The 23,303-nt window shown below is 44.1% G+C and overlaps 1 protein-coding gene across 2 annotated transcripts in view; it reads left to right on the plus strand.

Annotated features, from left to right (window-relative positions):
• Nucleotides 1–356: 356 nt before the first annotated feature.
• The window catches only part of LOC102540481 (ubiquitin-conjugating enzyme E2 E1), a 67,640-nt gene continuing 44,693 nt past the window's right edge, over nt 357–23,303 (plus strand). Inside the window, exons 1-3 of one of the 2 annotated variants that reach the window (XM_072949369.1) lie at nt 357–506; nt 1,587–1,771; nt 5,569–5,619. In XM_072949369.1, coding sequence (XP_072805470.1) covers nt 1,620–1,771; nt 5,569–5,619 — 203 coding nt within the window. In that variant the 5' untranslated portion in view covers nt 357–506; nt 1,587–1,619. Of the gene's footprint in view, nt 507–1,124; nt 1,550–1,586; nt 1,772–5,568; nt 5,620–23,303 lie in introns of those variants that run through there. The other variant, XM_072949382.1, reaches the window with a different exon arrangement.

Below are 23,303 nucleotides of genomic sequence, written 5' to 3' on the forward strand. Positions count from 1 at the left end.
GCCAACGCCCCCCCTTTCCAAAAGCCCTTTTTGGAAAAAGGTCCTCTCGTGATCACCCTGTTCCATACAGTTCCCAGCGCCCCGAGTCTCCGAACGGCTTCCCCTCTCCAGTCCACGATCCGGGGTCCCCCAAACCACTAGAGAGGAAATTCACACCCCTCGCCCCCTTGCCCCGCGTCCCGAGGAGGCGCTGGGGTCGGGTGTGGGTGGGGAGGAGCAGGGCTTCCCGGGGTCCCCCGTGGGCCCCTTGCGCCCCCCCGGAGGTGTGCAGGGGGAGGGGAGCGCGGGTGGGTGGGACCGGGCCGGGTGGGGGAGGGGAGGGGGGAGGAGGAGGAGGAGTGTGTGTGCGAGCGTGTGTGGCTGGGGGAAGCCATTGCCTGTTTAATAGTTGCTGTTGCTGCACTTCCGCTTCTCTCCCAGCGAGAGAGAGACACGAGTGGCCAGGCCCAGCCGCAGCCGCAGCAGCAGCCGCCGCGGCGGCACGGAGCAGCCAGACACAAAGAGAGGTACGGGGATCCCCCTGCCGCCCGCCGCCCCCCGGCCGCGCCGCCGGGCCTCGGGGACACCCCGCGCCGCCTCCCCCGACCCGCGCCGCCCGGGCCGCCGGGCACGGGGCCGGGGGAGCGGAGAGGGGCCGGGGAGCCCCGGGGGTCCGGGCCCGCCCGCGGGGGATGGGCAGGGACCCCGGGCCGCGTGGGGTGCGGGGGCCGCCGGCGTCGGGGGCGGGGGGGGCACTGGGGCTCGAACTGTCAGCGCTGCCCCGGGAGCCCCCCACTGGCCGCCCAGGGGGCCGGGAGCGGGGGAGGGGAGGCGGGGGAGCCCCGTTTTCCCCCGGGGCGGGGGCCCGCGGGGATTAACCCCTCCAGGGCGGACAAGCTCATTGTTATTCCTTCGCCAAGGAGGCCGAGTCCCCCCGCACCCCCACTCCCACCGGGGGTGCCGATCCGGCGTGTGCTCGGGACCCCCGCCCCGACCGCGCAGCCCCGAGCCGGACGGCCGGGGGGCGGGCGGCGCGAAGGGGCGTCGGGGCGCGGCGGGGGCCTTGGGCCTCGTCGCCCCGGCCCCCCCCGCCGGCCTCTCCCTTCCCCCACTCGGGCACCCGCTCCCCGCCTCCGTCCCCCCGTTTCGGCTTCCTCTCTTACTCCTCTCCTTCCTCCTCTCCTCCCGACCTCGCCAAACTCTGCTCCTGGCCCCCCGCCTCCCCGCGACCCCCGGAAAGCGGACGAAAACAGCCAGAGGCCGGCCGACCGCCCGGACCTTCCCTGCTTGCCCCGGCCGGGCTCCCGGTGCCCCCGCCCGCCCGCTCCCCTCCCTGCCCCGAGGGGAGCCCCGGGGGGGGCGAGGGAGGGGCTGCTAGCTGCGCTCCCGACCGTTTTCCCACCGCGTCCCCCACTTAGGGCAAAAAATAAACAAGCCGCGTCCGATTTGCGAGAGCCGAGATGGGCCTGAAGACTTTGAAAAGCGAGTGGAGGGCGGTGGGCGGCCGGGTGTACCCCTGGCCAAAGCCCTCCTGACAGCACCCGAGTTCCTTATTTACACTGGCCGCATGGTTTGTGTGTTTCTGTTTTGTTTCCCTCCCCCTGCAGGGGCAGTTTGCGGGGTGGGGTGGGGGGTTCGCTATGTCGGATGACGATTCGAGGGCCAGCACCAGCTCCTCCTCATCGTCGTCCTCCAACCAGCAAACCGAGAAAGAAACAAACACCCCCAAGAAGAAGGAGAGTAAAGTCAGCATGAGCAAAAACTCCAAACTCCTCTCCACCAGCGCCAAGAGGTACCGTACCCCCCCACCCCCAGCAGGCTTCCTATTTCCCGGACTGCCTCTTGCTGCCTTCGGTCTGCCTCCAACGAGGGCAGCTTAAACGCTCCTCACTGTTTATGTGTTCTTAAAAAGGAAAAATAGGGCCTTGGAAGCCTTAATTATTTTTCTCTATTGCTTCTTCTGTCTTTTTCGTTTAATCCTTGTCCACATGTAGCGTTGTGGCTTGCCTCTCCCTTCTCTTGCTGAAGTTTGTAAGAATCCTCATTACTATTATTAGTGACCCCCAAATCTGATTTCAAATTACTTATCCTGTTAATCACTAATCTGTGACCCTCCCCAAGGCTGTCATCCCACCTAATTACTAATACCTGCCCAGACAACTCTATCACAATGAATTCTTACTTCTCACTTCCTCCTCACCTGTTGCACATATGATCTGTTTTGAATAGAGCTTTCTCCACAAATTGCATAAGGAATAAATAACTCATATTAGAGTGAAAAATTTAATAGGTGGAGATGGGTGTTTTCGGATGGAATTTTGAGAGATTTTTCTGACTTGGAGAGTTTAGGCTAGTTGAATGAATCAATAAATGATGTAAAGTGGTTATTCTAGGCTATTTTGGAGATTCTTTTTTGTTCTCTTTGAGAACTTAAATTTACCAAATTTCAGGGAAACTCCAATTTTTTCATGCTATTTCGTCTCATGCTGTAAATGTTTTTATTCAGGTTGAATTCAAGCAGTGGCTTTTTCTTTTCTCTCTTCCTGTCATGTGTCAAGAAGAAGGTACTTTTTACCTACATCATCCTTCAGTAATATCCTCTGATCCCCATGACCCTTAAAGTGATCTATGGCAGATTCGTGGGAACCCCACAAACCCTTTCATAAATCCTGTTGTCAGACGTACAGTCATTAAACTTTAAAGTGGCAAACCAGAAAGGTAGTAAGGATTACTACCAATGGTAGGTTAGAGTTATCTTAACAGCATGTAAAATAAAATGGAACATGAGGCTTTAGATCTTTCCACTGAGAAATGAGCCCAAACTCAGCTTGAATGCTCTCCCTGGCCTGAAATTTGGAAGGCTGGTGAAGTGCTTTGGGGATCTAACCATAGGAGGTTGAAGGAATGACTAGCTTGTTTTAAACAGTGTAGAGTTAAGAGGCAAGATGCCTTGGCAAGATTGTTCTCATTTTCAGAAGGTTAGGCTGATTGCATCTCATCTTCCCAGGACTCCTAACTGGCCCTCCTTGGTTAGCCCTGTGCTGGTTCTCCCAGAGCCTGGCATGTACCCTGCTCAGTTTGATGGGGCCTTCCCTAATCTCCCCTCTTCTCTTCCCAGCCTCTGGGCTCCCTGATCCCTCTTAGGGCAGCTTTTGGCCTGACCTAAGGCAGAATATTTGCTTGAGGTCATTAGTATTTTTATATTTTGCTGGATATCCCTGGTGTACATGAATATATTTGAGGATAAAGGCACGGGTGTCAAATATAAAATAGTCTGCTTTGTGTCAGCAAATTACAGAGGGGGGTTTTTCATTAGACACAATTTGTCCATTTATGCTGAGGAGGTTAAAAACTCATTTGGAAATGCTTGGGAAAGGTGTAAAAAAAAAAAATGGAAGGTGGGAAGCTACCCGCAGTAATTTTACTTACAGGGTTATTTAGGTCCCTGAGTATCTTGCTGAAAGAATGGCTGTTAGTGTAAAGCAAAGCTACGGTTAACAGTAAAGATGAAAAATAGGAGAGGGACAGTGGGAAAGAGTAAGGGTAAAAGTGATGTTAGTGGGACCCTATAAATGCTGTTCTGGGAAATATATTGATTTGGAAGGTAGGTGTTGCCCATAGAATTGGAAAAGGCATATGTACCAGGAGATAGAATGAAAAAGAAGCCTGAATTGGCAGACAGGTTACTTAACTGCATATTGGAAAGTAGTTTCTAGTACACGGTTAAAGGAGAGACGCCATTGAGGGTGAGAATTACTGTGGAGCGTATGTATGAGTTACTCTTACAAACCTTTGACCAGTACTGTCGAAATAGTGCAGATGTTTGTTACAGAGATGAAGTGGATAAAGCTGTCTGGTATTGCACTTTCCAGGTATTAAAGAAGCGACTACTTTTTCAGTGAATATTTTATAGGAGAGGTTGGATTGGCAAGAAGTGAAGTGAAGATGTATTTTTATACCAGTTGTGCACAGGGGAGGATATTTTTGCCCACTTACCTAGGTCCTAACAGATACAGTCATTCTCATAGATGCAGGTTAAGAGTCAGGAAACCAGGGTTCCAGACTTTTAGCCTAACATAACAGTGAGTCAGACAGTGTCTCAGAACTGAAGGGTTTATTGATTGCAATAGAATTGAGCAGGACGCAAGTAGATGTCAGAGATTGTAAAAACCCCTTTCTAAAGTTGACCAGAGTTTTAGGGGACAGGAAGTGTCCTCCAGTAGGAAAGTTTAAAGAACTTCGCTAATCACCACGCCAATCATAAGTAAATTTCTCTTTACTTATATATAGAAAAGTTGCATCCAGGCAGCCTGTCTTCCTATCCTCAAAAAACCTTTGGAGAGAGAAAAGCATCCATCGTGATTGCTTTTAGAGTGTGTGTGTGTTAGTGTGTGTTAGTTTTTTACTACTGTGCTGCCTCGGTGAGCTTTTTAAGTTGTAACATAGCCCTTTAGGGCTTTATGTGACAGGAGCAGGAAAGGTTAGAGAAACAGAAAGACACCGTTCAGAAGGTGGAAGAGGCTTAAAGGCCTCAGACTTTGTCGTATTAATTGATGCTCCAAGCGCCTAGGTAAGCTGGAGACAAAGGCCAGGGCTTGGTGTGAACTGCCTGGTGGCGTCGGCCTAGGCGTGGGGGATGGGCCCTTTGTGAAGTCGCGGGCTGGTGCGGAGATAGGACACCGGGGGGGGGGCGGGGGGGGGCGGTGTCCCGGGCCCTGTGCCAGTGTGGGGTGCAGAAGTGAGAGGGGGTCCGGGCGAGAGCAGGTCCGGGCAGGTGGGCTGGGAGTCCGCGCGGGCAGAGCGGGCGGCCGGTGCACCTGTGCGGGCCGCGGGCCGGGGTGTCCCGGCGCGGCGGCGGCTGAGAGCCGGGGGCCGCGACTTAGCCCGCAACTTCGCCCGCGGCCCGTGTGTGCGCGCGGTGGGGGCGGGGCGCGGCGGGGGCGGCTCACCCGGGGGGTCACTGTGCGGCCTGCACCCCCCCAACCCCGACGGCGGCGGGTCAGTCAGCGCCTGCGGGGCCTCGCGGGGAGCGGCCATGTTGGCTTCGTCCCCGGGGACGCGGGCGGCCTTGGGGGGCGCTCTGCTGGGGATGGGGGGCACCCGAGGGGCGGGGCGCTCTGCCGGGGGTGGGGGGACCCGAGGTGCGGGGCGGCCTAGTTGGGGGGCGCTCTGCCGGGGGTGGGGGGACCCGAGGTGACAGACGGCCTGCGAGGCGGGCGCGTCCTCCCGATACCCTTCCCCGGGTCTCTGATTCCTCCGTGCAGGGCTGGTGTGACTGTGGCCCCTCACATTGTAATACAATTCTGCAAACTAGTGAGGAGCTTCAGAATGACTTTCTAAATGCAAAACTCCGAGAAATAGCGCTGCCTTAGTGTGCGAGGCGGGGTTCGAACCCAGGCCTGCCGGAGGGTGCCGAAGACCACGGCTGGGACTCCCTGCCTGGGTGGGCACGTTCTTTCCTCCACGTGGACTGCAGCCCTCGGGTGCGGGTCCTCCTCCCTGGAGAGGCGGTCGCGGCTGGCGGGGTGGGTTTGATGGCCTTGCAGGTGCAGGCCACCCACGCCTAAATGTCTTTCTCTCTGTCTTCAGGATTCAGAAGGAACTGGCAGACATCACTTTAGACCCTCCACCTAACTGCAGGTAAGCTCCCTTTCCATTTTCTTCTTGTTATATTTTTATCTAGTTTTTTTTCTTTTATTGTTATAAAGTTTTGCTTTTGTTCTTTGGTTATTGTTTGGGTGCCAGCATCAATTAACGACTGAAATTTAGTAACCTCTGTATAATATTTTGATGAGCCGCTGACCATTTCAGTACTGTGTTGAAGAGAAGTAATGGATTTATTTGGAGTGGACACTTTTATATATATGAAACAGAACTGTCAGATGAATTCAGAGATGTTTGCTTGCCTAGTCTTGGATCTTTGATAGGTCATAAGATGCTTAGGTAGGTTTTAGTTTAGAAAATTGCTTTGCTGTCTTAATCTGTTATTCAAGCGCTTTACTAAGTTAATAGAGCATAGAGTTAAATCAAACACTGGATCCTCAAACTTATTACATATAAATTTTGTGTTGGATTTTGGACAGACCAATTCAGAAAATAATTTGTGACTTTGATAAAAAGATTTTGCTTTATTTTATAGATTTAAACTTTTCCATAGGGATGTTTTTCCTTGAAACTGCTTTACTTGGACTGTATACATACGTGTCTCAGTTTGAAAACAATTTGATACCAGCCTTTGAAGGGTTTGTTGGTGACTTGATTTTATTTAAAATAGCCATTTGGCTACTCTTGAGTCAAGATGGAAGACTTAGTTTTACTGAATCAACAGTGAAGTGAGGAAGGACTTATTATATATTACAATAGAGCCATTTGAGAGCGATTAATAGTTCAGTTCTATTATTCCCATAGTTTAAAAGTTAAGTATAACAGTTAACCTAATTCTTAGTTCTCGGGACTGGCATTGGAATGGGATGTGAGATTTCAGAAGTGTACTAAACAGATTGGTAGAGGTAGTTGTTCCTGGCGAGGAAATAATTCAGATGGCTATACACAGAATTTAAAATGAGCGTGTGGAAGTAAATATTCAGGTTGAAAAGCTAAGTGAAATATTTTACTTATTAACACTGAACTTTCTAAACTGGTTAGTGGATTAAATGGAAACTTTAATATTGCCATTTCGGTAGCATGTGCTTAATATTGGTCTGGTGTAGGGTGTTCTTTGGTAAAATTTTGTCTTGTCAGGAAAGTAAGTCATTTTGAGTTTAAAATGCTCTTAAACTATAATCATTCTGGAGGATTTCTCTCAGGGCGTTAAGAATCTTTTCAGACTATTGTTCTAAACAGTGGAGAAATGGGCAAGACTTAGGGTGGTGATGTTTTTCTTTTTTCTTTTGGTAGAACCGCTGTTCAGGTGGAAACCTGTAGCTTCCCTTGGTTGGTTGTGTTGATTGCATGGGCATTCCCCGTGGTGGATCCGTGCTAGGTCGTTACCACCCGTTTGGTATAATGCCTCTTCTGTGTGTGTCTCCTGTGAGTTCAGACAGCTCTAGCAGATCAAATTATAAAGTTTTTAAAGCCTGGTTTCAAAACTAATAACATTTATCAAAGCATAAATAACTTTCTTGTGAATAAGTGTAGTTAAATTTAAACTTGTAAACAATTTGAAGGTTTTCATGGGATTAATCACTTTTTAAAAATCAAAGAAGTATACTTTAGTTTCATACCATTTTAGTTGAAAGTGAGAGATTTGTGCTACTGACCATGTAGAGCTGCTTATCCTTGCAAAACCCTCCTAATTACCCCTTCGAGGTGAAACCTTGAGTCTGACTTGGGGGTCAGGGGAAGCACCAAACTTGGTGGATACTAACTGGTGTTTGGTGGTTGGTGGCGAACCAACGTCAGCATACTTAAACATTTTGGAAAAAATCTCTTCCATTTCAGAGAAAACACTAGGCATTCTTATTCTGCAGGAGAAATGTGTGTTATGTTGACTTTTAAAAAAACTGCCTCATTTTCTGAAAACATTTTTCAGTAGGGCTGATTAGGTAATAAAAACTACATTTCCTACTTCTGGTTGACTTACTAGTGGTATTGACAGAATGTTTTACAGTAACCCTGATATTCAGCCGACTTAAGTGAGTTTGGTTTCATGGTTTGTGTTGGTATCTTATGTGATTGACTTACTTAATATATTAATGTACATTATTATTTGAGATGGAAATGGATAATTAGTTTGGGAAAATTTTTCAACATAAGCTTCCAATTAAAATGTTTGAATTAAATGATGTATTGAATGTATGCATGTTTATTTTTTATAATTTTTAAAAATGTTACTCAGCACGGAAGCTTGATAGCTTGGTTCTTATCAAGTTGTAATTTCATCATCCATGAATTATATTTTGAATGAGTTAAATAATTGGCTTTCAGTTAATATATCTTAGATATTAATCTTTTGTAGGACTGCCTTCAGTCAGTATTCAGTGTATGGTTTTAAATTTAAACACATTAGTATATAGCAGTTGGCACGTAGCAGCTTGTCGATAAACAATTGATTATTGCAAATCAGTGGAAGAATTGCTTCTCTTGAAGGTGCACTGCTTGTGTTCAGTAATTTTAGCACTTTACTTGGCAAAAGTATTTGATAAGTTATTGAACTTCAAAACTTGTGTGAAATGCAATTGCTAATAAAGTTATAATGTATAAGCACATCAAGTTAAATCCTTAATATTCTGTATTATGTTTAGTAGATTTTTTTTTTAAGAACAAAACGCAGAGTATTTTGAGTGAATTTTAGAAATTGCTTTATATTGCCATTTAAATCCACTTCCTTGGTATCTCTGAATTGTTTGGTTATATGTATGTATACAGATGAAATAATTTCCCAACTCACGTACCAGGCCTTTGGTTAGGCTTTTTTCCTTGTGTTTTGGCTCTTACTCGTTTAGGAAAAAATGCTGTCTTAACTACTGTAATGATTTCCTAAAGCACTGAATTGTAAAATTATGCCTTTTAGATAGCTGGTGACTGCTGGGCCACTGGAGTCAATTTCGTGGTGGTTATTTATAGCCCGGGCCTCAAGCTCTGCTAAATTGACGAGTTATAGCTGTGTAACTAACCTGTAGCCATAAATGTCTGTAGGCAGAATGTCTGCACATAATAAATGACAAATTTTGTCCAAGTCCTTTAAACTCCAGATTTCGCTTAGTAGATATACTGGAATTATGAGTAAATACTCATTTAGTGCCTTGAAAGCTAAAAATTAAGGTTGAGGAGAGGGTGCTATTTTAGGACGAAATGTCTTTGAGGAGTCACTAAACTAAATGGTGGAGGATAATAAAAGTAAAATTTTCTTTTATATGATTTGATTAGATTTTGACCATTATTTTCCTGTTTCCTAAGTATGTAAACCCAACTAAGTCACTGCTTTTTGTTTTTCTGGGAGAACTATTAGGTAATCAGATACAGTTGGTTTTAAAGTTTTACAGCTAAATCTCACTTTTTTGAAGATGATTTAAAGGCCACAGTGAAGAGCTTTAAAAATAAATGTAACACAGTTGTCTTAAGAAGTTTGCTCAACCTTCTTTTCCTGATTACTAATAGGGCGGAATGCCCCACTTGCTTACCTCAGTGTTGTAAAGTTGAAATGAGTTTGGAGTTTTCTGTGTGTGCTAACTGGTAATGTTAGAGCTGCGCATTTAGCTCCTTTTAATAGCTCATCTTTTTTTTTTTTAATAACATTGCTTTTTATTGCTTGTGTTTTAAATATAACTTTAAGCCATTACACAATTATAAGAATGTATGTTTTTGAAAAGTTGAAATGCAGAAGTCATGGAGTAAAGAGTGAGAGGTCTGAGGGGGAGGATATGGCTCAAGTGGTAGCGCACATGCTTAGCATGCACGAGGTCTCCTGGGTTCAGTCCCCTGTCCCTCCTCTGAAAATAAATAAATACATAAATAAATAAACCTGATTACCTCCCCCCTCCAAAAAAGAGTGAGAGATCCCCCTCATGACCTCTTCTGATCCTGCCCCTTGCACAGAGATGCTCCAAGTTAGCACAGATTGTTTCTGTGAATTTGCATTGTTTACATCTTGTGGTTTTATGAAACTTCCTGGCATTGGTGGTAGTAATAATGAGATATCAGTTTAGAAATTAATGGCTGCTAACCTTGGACTGAAAAGAGATCCTTTCCTTACAACAGTTAAGGCTTGTATATCCCGTCCACATTTACCATGTTTTAAATTCTTGTTTGGGTATAAAAAAAATGGGTTCAACAGAAGTCATCCTTTCCAAAATCCTCTATCATCTTACCTGCTGAGAAATATCCCTCCTTTTATATGGCTCTCATTCATCTGATGTTACTAAATGCGTTAAGGATATGAATTGTGACTTCAACATCTGAATGATGTTTAGTCTCAACATAATTTTCATTTGGAAAGTACTACTCCAGGGTGCTTCCCTTGATGTGCAAAAGGTCGTGTGGAAAAATAGCACTGGGAGACCAGAGTGTCAACACAAAGTAGCCCCATACCAGGGTCAAGTGCCTGGAAATTAGATCAGCACTTGGGGCCCGAATGGGTGGGAGGGAATTGTGTCCTAAATGAGTAGGAAGTCTTGTGCTCTTATGCTTACCAAAGGACTACGTATGTGGACGGCCTAACTGTGCTGCTGTCGTTTCTCATAAAGTTAAAAAGAATGACCCATCACTTCTGCCCCTAGTCCCAGAAGGACTGAAAACAGGGAGTCAAACAAATATTGAGGCAGTGTTCATAGCTGCTCATAATAGCCCAAAAGTGGAAACAAGTGTCCGTCAACGGATGAGTGGATAAACATACTGTGGTGTATACATACCATGGAAAAGGAATGAAGTTCTTCTACTTGCTACACCATGAATGAACTTGAAAATACCACACTAAGGAAAGTAAGCTTGACACAAAAGACAAATATTGTATGATTCCACTTAAATGAAATGTCTAGAATAGGCAAATTCACAGAGACAGGAAGATCAGAGTTTTCCAGGGACTGAGGGAAGGGAGGACGGGTAGTTACTTCCTGCTGGGTACAGAGTTTGTTTGAGGTGATGAACGTTTTGCAGACAGATAGTGATGATGGTTGCACAATGTTGTCAATGTGATTAATGGCATTGAATTTTACACTTAAAATGATTAAAAATGGCAAATTTTACAGTATATATTTTATCACACAAAAAAGGTAAAAAAATAAAAATAAAAATATACCACTGTTAAAATGTATTTTGAGGTAAAATTGCTTACAGTTTTTAGCAGGCAACGCTTCAATTTTTAGGGATTCATATAAAGGTTACTAATGTTAGATGCCTGTCACAAGCCGTGAGGGAGCCTGTTACACATAAAAAGTCACCGTCTTCAAGGAGTTCATTGTCTAGTAAGCATGGTAAGAAATGCACATACGGATTTTGAATAGTACCTTGGAAACATGGATATTATTTGGGAAGGAGTAAATGCATCTAACATGTTCAGAGGGGTGAGCTATTGGTTTGACCTGGGTGTGAGTGGTTGTGGCTGGAGCGCTTAGTGATCTGGGAAGGCTTCTTGGAGGAAGTGAGAAGTGGGGTGGGGAGGCATAAGGACAGCTGGAGTAGAGGAAGCAGTGTGAGCACAGACACAGCAGAGGAAAGGCAGAGAGGGCCCTGGTGGGCAAGAATAAATACGTCTGTGGCCAGAGAATGAGAAAGTGGGAGAAAGAACAGATCACATTTGTGCTCCTCAGTGTCATGTGAGGCTTTGAAATGTGGTTTACGGATGCTGGGGAGTCACTGAAACCTTTCTGAGCTAGAAGTGCAGTCCAGGTAGAGCTGAATGTCTGGGTAGAGACAAGGTGTAGGGGTGGAGGGGAGCTCTTTGGGAACCGGGAGACTTGCAGGCTGCTGCAGCAGTCCAGGTGGGAGCCACGTGGCCTTCCTGGCTGGGGACAGGTGGTGGCCATCAAAGTGGAGAGGAGAGAGAGGTGGAAAGCAGTGGAATCCAGAGAACTTCGTTGGCCATGGATTTAGATATGGAGGACTTGAAGGGGTCAGAGCCTCTTCGGGTGTTGGGGAGCATGGTGGTGCCATTAACAGAAGTAGATACGGTAGGAGGATGAACTGGCTTGAGGTGATGAGGTCAGATCCTGCTCCCCAGTTTAGTTACTTGCTTTGTTGACCATGTAACACACAGCTTAGCATATTGCTGCCACTTAGTAGGCCCTCAGTAAATATTTGCATTTCGATTGTGTATTTAAGCTTCTTATTAATCAGCCATTGAACTCTCAAATCTGTCTAGCCTACTTTTAGATTAGATGTAAATAGGTTATAAACTACCTAAAAGGCAGGGACCATGATTTCTGTCTTTGATTACAATCCTGCATGATTTTCCCCCCAATCTTTTAAGTTTGAAAAATTCAAAACACAGAAGAGTTGAAAGAACATTCAGGGAACACCCATCTTTCCCCCTGATTCATCAGCTGTTAAGATTTCATCGTGTTTGCTCTGTCTCTCTTATCTCTATATACTTATTTTGTGGAACCATTTGAAAGTGAGCTGCAGGCATCATGACACTTGTGTGTTTAGGTTTCCTTGCGGTGAGTCTGCGGTGGGCTGGCAAATGTAGGGGCTGGCACTGGCCTGGGTGTGTACGTTAGATCTGAGGGTGGGTGATAATAAGTACACCCGATTGCCGAGGGGAAGAGGAGAATTGAGAACCATGCTCTGAGGGATGCTATAAATTCAGGGTGGGAAAGCAAAGAGGACCTGGAAGAAAGAGAAGCAAAGCTTGGGGAGAGCTGCAGCCCTGGTGGGGGGGTGGTCTCTGTGAGCCTTTGAGTGTACAGTTAAGAGTGTGCATTGTAGACTGAGAGGAAAGAAGTGAAAAGGCGAGAGAGGGAGATGTGATGCATTTTGAACCTGCTTGTAGAGAAGGTGAGAGAATGGGCAACTGAGGTCGTGGGTGGAGAGCAGGTATTTTGGAAGCCCGGTGGCCTGGGCTTGGCCTGGACTTGACGCTAGTGGCCTTTTCTAGGGCACTGGAAGCATCTGTGGGCCTTGAGTAACACTCCAGCTACTTGTGTAAAGAAGCAGCATCTGTTCTCTCAGGGTAGACTTCAAGTTCCTTGAGAGCAGGGACTATGTCTTTCCATCCCTACAATGCCCACGAAAGAGTAGATAAACCATACATATTTGTTAAATTAATACACAAAACACAAAAACCTAATTCGGGTCTGATGGTTTAAGGGAACGTCCTCATTACCCTCTTCAGAAAATAATGGAAAGAGCTGGGGAAATTGCTGTCGCATTTTGCAGCTGGCCATGGCTGGCCGTCTCTCTGAGTTGGCACCCAAGCGGTTCTGGCAATTTTCACCTTCCCGGAATCCCAGGAGCTCTGGGCTGCAGTGTGATACAAAAGACAGCGCTGCGGGCTCGACTGAGAAGATGTGTACGGAGAATATCAATACCTCCGATCCGCCTGTTTTGACTTTACAGGACTATTGTTTGCCAACAAATGCGTGTGGGTTTAGGGGTGCCGCGTAAATTGGGCTTTCCAGAGACGTTCCCCCACATCCCAGAGCTGTTCCAAGAGCTGGTTATGTTCGAGATGCTGGCGCCCGCCTGAGACATCTGACACATTCCCCATCATCAGTGGAGTGAAACAGGGTTTCATAATAAGCCCATTCTTATTCCGCCTCTCTTATGCAGTCATGCTCTAAAGTGAAACAAAAGACCTAGTAACTGGTGTCAGAATATGCTTCTAATCCTCTGGGAAACTTCCTACTCTGCAGGCTAAGAAGCTCATCAGAGCTCCTTGCTTGAGAACCGTAATCCAGGAAGTGCTGTGTGCTAACGGCTCCTTTCTCGAAGCATACATGCACGTGATTGTGGATTGCTTTGTTGAGTCCACGCCACAGGACGTTGGTGAAAAAATTTGAGGAAGGCCAAAGTGGTGTCTTACCCAGGCAGGAAAGCGCTGCAAAGCCAACAGTTTTCATAGGCAGAGCATAACTGGGAGTTGTCACTGGCTTTGCTACCTGGGGCAGCATAGGGTTTACTAATACTTTAATTAACAAAATAGTTAAAAGCTGATTTCTGTCTGCTTTCTAAAGAACCTGAATATGACAAAATGAAATTCCAGGCCAAAAGGAAGGGGCTGTATCATCCAGCTCGTACACAGCATTCAGCATTGCGTTCGTTGCAGGCGTCACGTCCGGCTTGACCATGGTGACCTGTGTCAGTACTACACTTAAATTAGAGGATCTCCAGCGTTCGCATGACGGCCGTTACGTGTAACACGTGGACGTTGGGGTTTCTATTTAAACTGACTGGTGGAAAATTGATATGGGATGGACCCAAATAAGTTCTATAGAAAAAGACATGGAAGTGCATTTTCAAATAGCAATAGATAAAGCAGCTCAGAATGGCTTTGCTTAGAGGAAAGTTACAGAGTGGATACAGCTCAGAAAGTCAGAATTATAATCAGGAAGCAGTGTGTACATGAGTGACAGCGGCGTGAGCCAATCAGATTCTATTCATTTAAGATGCAGGCAGGCCTCGTTTTGTTTCTCCAGATTGTGCTTCGAAGATAACACATTTTTTGTAACTTCAAGATTTGTGGCAACCCTGTCTTGTTAAGTGACAGCAGTTTTAGCAATAAAGTGTCGTTTAAGGTGTGTCCGTGGCTTTTTTAGACATAGTGCTGTTGCACTCTGAGACTGCAGAATGGCGTAAACGTAACTTCCGCGTGCTCTGGGACACCAGTATGTGTGACTCACTGTGTTGCTTTATGGCAGTGGTCTGGACCCGAACCTGCATTTTCTCCAAGGTGTGTCCTCTGTGTGCTGCGCTCTGTGGGTGACTGACACAAACCTGGCCTCGGGCTTATGCGGCTTGAGTTTTAGTAGGCAGTACAGACCGTATCCAAGTTAGAGGGTTAGTAAACTGTACAGTAGTAAACCATAGGCTGGTAGAAGAAAAATTAACAGTGCAGTAATGGAGAATAATTGTGGGTGGCGGTTACTTGGAGAAGACTTAAAAAGACATTTAGGAAAAGACCTGAAAGATCAGAAGCAAGGAGATACACTTGTGAAAAGAGCACATCCTTGGGAAGAGCATCGCAGACAGAAGCACAGACACCGGCTGTGAGCTGGGGAGAGCCGCATGATACAGGAGCCTGTAGGCCAGGGCAGAGTTTGGATTTTATTCTAAGAACAGTGGGAAGCCATTCAAGGTTTTGAAGCAAGGAAGTGACATTATTTCAGTAGTGATTTAAAAGTCTTTTCCTAGCCTCCTTGCTAGCTGGGAGGAAGGCACGAGTTGGCTTTATTCTGCGCAGCTGGTGATAGTAGCTAGGACTGAGGTGGTGGCACTGAAGGTGGGTTTAGAACACCTGGACATGTGGATGGATTGCATATGGCCGATGAGAGAGGACCAAGAATGGCTCCAGGTGTCTGTGGTTTTAGCCGTTACGTAGATGATGGTGCTGTTTTATTGACAGGGAGAAGATTGGAATAAGGTTGTGTATGTGTGTGTGTGTGTGTGTGGCAGGAAAGGAAAGTGGGTCTTTTGGATGTGTTAGGTATGAAGTAGATGCCAGTGAAGCATCCAAATGAAGGTGTCAGATAGAAGTTAGCTATAAGTAACTGGAGTTCAGAGGAATATTGTGAACCCAAGACACATAAAAGCTTGAGATACGTATAGGGGCTCTTGACTGTCTGGGGAATACCTCTAGCTTACCTAGAAAGAAAGGGTGTGGTGAGAAGGGGGCTCAGGATGAAGAGTTGGACATCTTTAATTAGAGCTTGTATAGTTTGAAGGAGAAGCCAGCAAAGGAGACTGCAAAAAAAAGAAGGAAAATCACGAGAATATGGTGTCAGAAAGCAGTGAGTGGGAAGTGTTTTGAGATAGAGTGATCGTCAATTTTGAAATACACTGTTGAGGTGGAAAAAGATGGAGACCAGCAAGTAACCACTGGAGTATACAGCTTACCAAATTTGTTGTTAATCTTCAAGACAGATCCAGCGAGGGGCTGATTGTCAAGAAGGAAAGGATTTTTTTATTTCTGTTACTTTTCCCAACTAGAAGATTTCGTTGTGTTTATCAAGGGAAGTGATTCACTATTAACCAGATTTTTAATACTAATGTAGAATTTCTTGACATTGTGTATATTATTTCCCTTTGTGAGGGGTGTGTTCTGTCATTTTCAATGGATAGTCAAAGGAGTTGAGGAGGGTTCCTTTTCTCTCCCTTTACCAGATAGTGCTTTACTAGATTCAAGTCCCTTGTGATCTTTATGACTAACATTGTAGCATGGATACTGTATGTAAGTAGTGCAGGGTTCACATATTACAACTTGATGAATCCCTTTTGCTGGACTTAGTTTGAAAATACTAAGCAGTGGGTAAATTGGAAAATCAGTAAATTGCTGCTACTGTCCTTGAACTTTTTTTTTACATGCTTTGACTTGCATCCATATTTTGTGCTCTTCACCCTTGTGAATACACTAGAATGAGTGGGTATAAGTGTTTACTATTAACACAGCATGTTATTCATCATATTCAGTTTCTTTTCATTCTTTTAAGATTGGCTGTTGTGTTAATGTTTTATACTGAATGTACCTGGAACTCTTAAAGCATCATATAGGCATCATCTTTCCAGGCATCATGTTTAATTAATTTGTTTCAGATTATCCCAGGTCCTCTTGGTCCCAAGTAACTTGATAATTGAGATTGTCCCCTTTTCTGAGGTTGACTCCCAAGACACATACTTGTAAATTCCATGCAGTAAGCTAGGGGGCAATCAGACACCTAGAGTTATTGTTGAGTGTGGTTAACAGCTTCATATGAGAGTGTCCCAAGATGCAAGTGTTTATCTCAGTTCTTCCCATCAGAGCAGTGTGTTTACATAGCGGCTATGTAAAAAAATTCAGATGCCAGATTCCCATTCAGATTTAGAGGTATGGGGGGCTTGGGGGAAGAGTTACACAAACATCCTGAGGGATCTAGCTGGTGTCTTTTTATTCACATCCCAAAAGTTGTCAATCAAAGCACTACATTTTTAGTCTCAAAAAAATGGTATATTTCATTGACATTAACTTTGTTTAAAAGTGGGTTCTTTGGGTTATGATTGGTATTTTTCACATTTTAAAACAATTAGAGATAATCTTCTAGTATGCCCTAAGAGTAAATAAGTAGTTGGAGGAGAAATTACTTATGATATCCCTTATTCAGATAACTTTGACAAATTTCTAAGGTAAAATTAGCGATATAGGGTAATCATTTTTATCTGTATAATGTGAAGCTTCAGACTTGAATCCCGGCTCTGGGTCACTTGGTGAGATGCAGGCAGCTGGTAGATTGTGTCCTTTGGGTAAGTCAGTGACTCAGACTGCCTGGAAAAGTGACAGCAGAGTTCTGGGAGCATTGAGGGTAGAATTAAGAAATTTTCAGGATTAGGAGACATTCTGCGAGTGCAGAGTGCTGGAATCACAGAAGCATTAGGTGCTGCCAGAGGAAAGCAGATGGTAACGTGTGGAACCACAAGTGTTTTGGCTGCATGGAACTTTCCTCCCCAGATAGCTCAAGTTTCTCCTACCACCACTCATAACCCTTCCTCCTTTATAGAAATGCATCTCTGTTTTTCAAGGTAATTTATTGGAATTGGCTTTATAAAATTTTATTTCTTAGCAGACTTTGCTAGAACACATTTATCCTAAAGAAAAGGAGATTGTTGAATTGGTGTACATCAAAGACCCTAAAAGAAAACATTTGTTTTATAACAAGCACCCAGGAGGGTTTTTTAAAGATAAGTTTCCTCTACGCTAAGTAAATATTTCAACAAATGTATGTTAAGTGATTATAATAATGTGTGAGCAGAGACTGGCAGTAAAATAGCAATACCATATATTACTTAATAGTATGTGATACTCCTCTGGCCTTGGTGCTTTTTCTGAGTAACCTTTTGTATGAAAGTCCTCAGAATGCATAGCTTCATCCTTCAGCTAGACTGGTAGTCCCCCAGAAAGTGTTTCTTCTTTGTAGCTTAGTATTCTGAGATGTTTTCACATCTAAAGTGTATTTATTATGTAGTAAACATTGTCAAGTGATATAGACCAGTCCTCATATAAACTATATGTCAAAGACACAATTAAAAAAAATTTTATTGAGTTATAGTCAGTTTACAGTGTTGTGTTAATTTCTGATGTAGAGCACAATTTTTCAGTCATACATGAACATACATACATTCATTGTCACATTTGTTTTCACCATGAGCTGCCACAAGATCTTGTATATATTTCCCTGTGCTATACAGTATAATCTTGTTTATCTATTCTATATATACCTATCAGTATCTATAAATTTTGAACTTCCAGTCTGTCCCGTCCCACCCCGCTTCCCCCAGCAATCACAAGTTTGTATTCTATGTCTATGAGTCTGTTTCTGTTTTATATTTAAGTTCATTTGTTGTCTTCTTCTTTTCTTTTTTGAGATTCCACATATGAGTGATATCATATGATATTTTTTCTTTCTCTTTCTGGCTTACTTCACTTAGAATGACATTCTGCAGGGACATCCATGTTGCTGCAAATGGCATTATGTTGTCATTTTTATGGCTGAATAGTATTCCATTGTATAAATATACCACAACTTCTTTATCCAGTCATCTGTTGTTGGACATTTAGGCTATGTCCATGACTTGGCTATTGTAAATAGTGTTGCTATGAATATTGGGGTGTAGGTATCTTTTTGAATTAGGGCTCCTTCCCAGGAGTGGGATGACTGGGTCATATGGTAAGTCTATGCCTAGTCTTTTGAGGAATCGCTGTACTGTTTTCCACAGTGGCTACACCAAACTGCATTCCCACCAGCAGTGTAGAAGGGTTCCCTTTTCTCCACACCCTCTCCAACATTTACTATTTGTGGACTTTTGAATGATGGCCATTCTGACTGGTGTGAGGTGATACCTCATTGTAGTTTTGATTTGCATTTTTCTGATAATTAGTGATATTGAGCATTTTTTCATGTGCCTGTTGATCATTTGTATGAAAGACACCATACTTGTTAGAACCAAAATTTGAAATTGGTTTCATTCTGTCTGGTCATATTGTTGAACCCTGTGTAGATGTGGGGTTTTCTACTACATTTTACTGTAACTGTTTACATCTAGGTATACTGGGAGGAAATTCTGTGTTGTAGTACCTGCAAGTTAAAACACATGACTGAAAAAAAACTGAACAGCTATTAAGATCTTGGAGTCCAAATTAATTGTTAGGATGGAAGTTTTTGTGGCTTGGAGGATTGGATGCTCCCGTCTCTGTTTCTGTGTCCTGTTTCCTGTGAGGTGTGTATTGATGAGTGGATTTTCATCTGCTCTCTCCGCCCTTTCGGCAGACAGCGCACCGTTTGTCTTTTTCCAGGGCCGCTCTTGAAACCTTCCTACAGTTAGTGTTACAGTCCAACTGTCATTGCTTTCCCAAGATTTAAACTCCCCAGACTGGTAGTGAGCCTCTCCAGGGCAGTCATCTTCCAGTTCTGAAGCTTCTCTGATACCCGACAAGCCCCAAATCTAGGGCATGGCATGAGGATGGTAACATTTACCAGTTGTCGTTTGGCCTGAAGGAGCATAAAAAGAAGTGCCGTCTCGTTGTTGAATGGGCTAAGTCGAATCTCAGACACCTGGTGACAGTACTGCAGGCATAGTTGGCATTGACCTTTCTGGTTAAAATCTTTGTCAGTTCACTGTTGCGTTTCTTTTGGTTTGTTTGTTTTTTGAGGGGAGGTAATTCACTCTTGGGTTTCTGACTTTTTCATGCCCTGGTTTGCTTCCTCCCCTCCCTGTCCCTTAAAGAAAGAAAAGTTAGCCAGTTGGGTGAAGTTTTCTCAGAAATTTCTTCTGAACATACTCACTTGGGCCAGAAAACAGATAGTTTGTGACACTTGACTTTTCAAGGAAGAGAGATGATTGTGTGTATCCAGACTATATATATGAATTTCTGTTGGCCTGAACTTTTGAAGGTATGATTCATTCCCCAACAGGTGTTTACCAAGCCCACTAGATTAGTAATTATGTTCCTTGAATGGGGCTTTTTTTTTAAATTGAAGTATAGTCGGTTTACAATGTTGTGTTAATTTCTGGTGCCCAGCATAGTGATTCAGTTATACATATATATAATTCCTTTTCATATTCTTTTTCATTATAGGCTTTTACAAGATACTGAGTATAGTTCCCTGTGCTATACAGGACCTTGTTGTTAGCTGTTTTAGGTATAGTAGTTAGTATCTGCAAATCCCAAACTCCCAATTTATCCCTTCCTCCTTCCCCCTCTGGTACCCATCATTTACATCATGAGAATTGTCTGTAATAGTAACAGATTTTTGTTTGTTCCAGTTAAATCTGACCACCAGCTTTGCAAGTGTATTGAAGCCTGGCACGGTTGTCAGTGACTCAGCTGGGGTGGGCCGGGCAGTCTCCTACCTGCCCCACCTGCGCTCCCCGCCTGCCTGTTTTACTGTAACTCAGGCTGAGCAATACACATCATTGACGACACTGCCAGTACTCTGGTTTGTGCCCGCCCTGGCTTACTCCACTGTATGGCGCTTTGACTTAAGATGCAGCTGTAACCAGCTGCTCCTCACCACATTCAGTCGCTCATCTTAACATTCATTGGGCATTTCCTGGTGTGCCAGGTACGGAAGACAGAGCAGTGGACAAGCTCTCGTGGAACTGACATTCATGTGGAGGGAGGGACAGTTTTAAAAGTGCGTAAAACAGTTCTCATCCCAAGAAAAAAATTTTTCTGTTTATTTTTGTATCTGAATGAGACGATGGATGGTCACTGAACTTACTCTGATAATCATTTCATGATGTTCGTAAGTCAGATCATTATGCTGTACACCGTAAACTTATACTGTGCTGTATGTCGGTTATACTGCAATACAACTGGAAGGAAAAAATGTACAAAAGTAATTGCAGAAAACAATACTAACAAATTAAAACGGGCTAATGGCATAGTGAGCGGCTGGGCAGGTTGGAGTCTTGGTAGGTGCCATTTTAGAGAGATGGCCCTGAGTGACGACAAGGATCCAGCCACCAGAAGGGCATTTTTAGGCCAAAAGACACCAAATAGAAGGGTGGACATTATGAGCGAGGACTGAGAGTAGTAGGAGGTGAGGTAGGAAGGGCTCAGATTGTATTAACTTCAGCAGAAAGCCATTGGAGAGTTTTAAGTAGAGGAGAGAGATACCACCATCCTTGGCCTATATTCACACAAAATTCCCAACTCATAAAAAGAGAGCTTATGGAGATACTCTTTGTAAATATCCTTTTTTTTTGTTTTGGCCTTATGAACAGATTCACTGACATTTCTTTATATAGCATTTCTGTTATACCTGGATATAATATACATCTATCATACCTGTTGTATCTAGATGTCTTATATCTGTTATATCTAGAAATTTTATAAAAAATTAAAGACACACTACCCCAAATTAGTGTCTGAACCTGTGAGGGGCAGTGTAGCTGTACTCAGCGTGTCCTGACGGGCTGGTCAGATGAAGGATGCGGGCTCTGCAGTGCGCGTGCAGCGTTCAGAGCCCACGGCAGCAGCTGCTTCGTTGTCTCTGTAGTCTGCTTGCCCGGCTTCCAGCTGAGGTGCAGACAGCCGGACCCCACCGGTGTGGCGGCTTCAGGAGTCTGGTTTCTGCCTCTTCAAAGCAGGAACAGCAGATGAGAGCCTGGGGGCGGGGGGCAGCCTGCTGGATACCCTCCTAGGCCCCACGGGGTTAGCTGTGGTATCGAAGAGATTTATCTGCATGGTGTGAAGCCCCACATCTGTGTGACAGGACCGTGCAGAGTGCTCTCCAGTTTCCCTGATTTGGTTGGTGCTCTGTGGAGTAATGGTTTTGCCTACTGTTTAGTTATGGCAGCTGAAATAGTTTGGCTAAAACCGGGCATGTGGGCCAAACACAGGTGATAGGGCTAATAGACAGATTAGAGCAGGGATATGATATTCTTAGGTATGTGTCTGAAACTTTTAAGCCTCTGGTTTGGTTTGTTTTTTATGCTATAGAAATGGCCTGTGAAATGAACTGTAATTCTAGCATATCTTAATAAGTGATTACAGGAGGCTTAGAATTGCATTGGTAAGAAATTACATCATTTCTTAGAGAAGGGTACTTTTTTAACTGAAGGACTAGTTCTCATGACTTGTTCAGCTGAGCTAATAAGAAACAGTTAAGAAAGAGGCCCTTAGGAAAATTTTTTTGCCACCTACCATTTTAGAAAAAGTTACACGACATTCAAAATTCATACCTGTCATTCAGAATTCTTAAGGGGACAAAATTTCAGTGGAAACATAGCATGGGTATTTGCTCAGAGGGAACCTACACCAATAATACAAAATAATCAGAAAGCTTCAAGTAATTTATATTTAACTTTGAAGTGAATCTTGATAATTATATTGCGGAATGATATGAATGTGTCCAATATTCTGAGTATTCTGGGTATTTTGTATACTTTATACAAAATGATGAAGGAACAACGGGGAAGCTTGATTTGTGATATTCTGGGCAACTCTTTAGACTGACTATGCACATCTGTTTCTTTTTGCTTCGTATTCTGTGCTGTGGAGATTTTAAAAATAGAATAAAATGTGGATAATAACTACTGCAGCTAACACTCAAGTCAGTTTATGATTTATGATTGTTACCCTCATTTTGCAGACGAGGGAAGAGAAGCTTTAAAAGGGGTCCGCAGCTTGCCCCGGGTAGCCTGGCTCTTGCCTGGTGAAGCTGGTGCTGAGGGTGCAGCCGGCAGAGTCTGTCTGCCCGGCCATCATGCCCTTCCAGAACTCTGAATTGTGGACCTCGCTTCACCTTACGGCCCGTTCAGTTTTTCTTCAGCAAAACTGTGCTTAGATTTAGAAAGACAGGCTTATTTCACAACTTAGCTACTGGTATGTTTCATCAGGCTGGCATTTACCCCTCTGCATGGTCTCCAGCGTAGGCGTGATCATCATGGCATTCCTCTTGACAATTGAGGGATGCCACTTGCCCTGAGAATCAAGTGCCCCCAGTTCCTTATGTGATACATAAATGCCTTACAGCCTGATTCCAGCTTTTCCCCGTGTTACTTCACTCCCCCTTTAACTTACTGTGTTCAGTCTGCTCCCCGGAACGTCCTTCTCCCGGTTTCCATCCTTAGAGCCCAGACAAAAGTGATTCACCCCACACAGCTCTGAGCTGAGTCCCATGGCACCCTAACCCGTGCCTTTTCACAGCATTCAACACATGCAGTTACGGTCATTTGTGTTTGTCACGCCAGCAGAATGAGTTGTTAAAAATCTGATTGTTTTATTTCTATTTCTTGTGCCGAACACCAGGAGGTGCCTAAAAACTTTGACTGATTACTAAAACAAATTACAGATTTGATTAGTAGTAGTTGTGTAAATGTTACCAGTGCATTTCTTTAGATGTTAACATCAGTCACTAACAAATTATAGTCAAGTTGAAGTGATTAAACCACAAAGTCAGTTTTGATCTTTCATTGGTAAAAACAAAACTATTTCTGCTACTTTATGCAAATGTAATATTTATCCTTAAGATTTTAAATGTAGGTTTAATTTTTAAGAAATAAACAACATACCTAGTGATTTAAAATTCAGATCCGTTTTACAGTAAGAAAATGGGATCGTTATTTGGGTATTTACCAAAGCCAGTTGAAGCATTTGCTAGTAAAGGCACTTGAAGTTGTTGCGTTATAGATAGAATAAGTTACTTCCGCGATAAAATGTCAGAGTAACAGCCACCATCAGAAAAAAAGATTTG

This window comes from Vicugna pacos, chromosome 1, assembly GCF_048564905.1.
Source record: "Vicugna pacos chromosome 1, VicPac4, whole genome shotgun sequence".
Classification (NCBI taxonomy): domain Eukaryota; kingdom Metazoa; phylum Chordata; class Mammalia; order Artiodactyla; family Camelidae; genus Vicugna; species Vicugna pacos.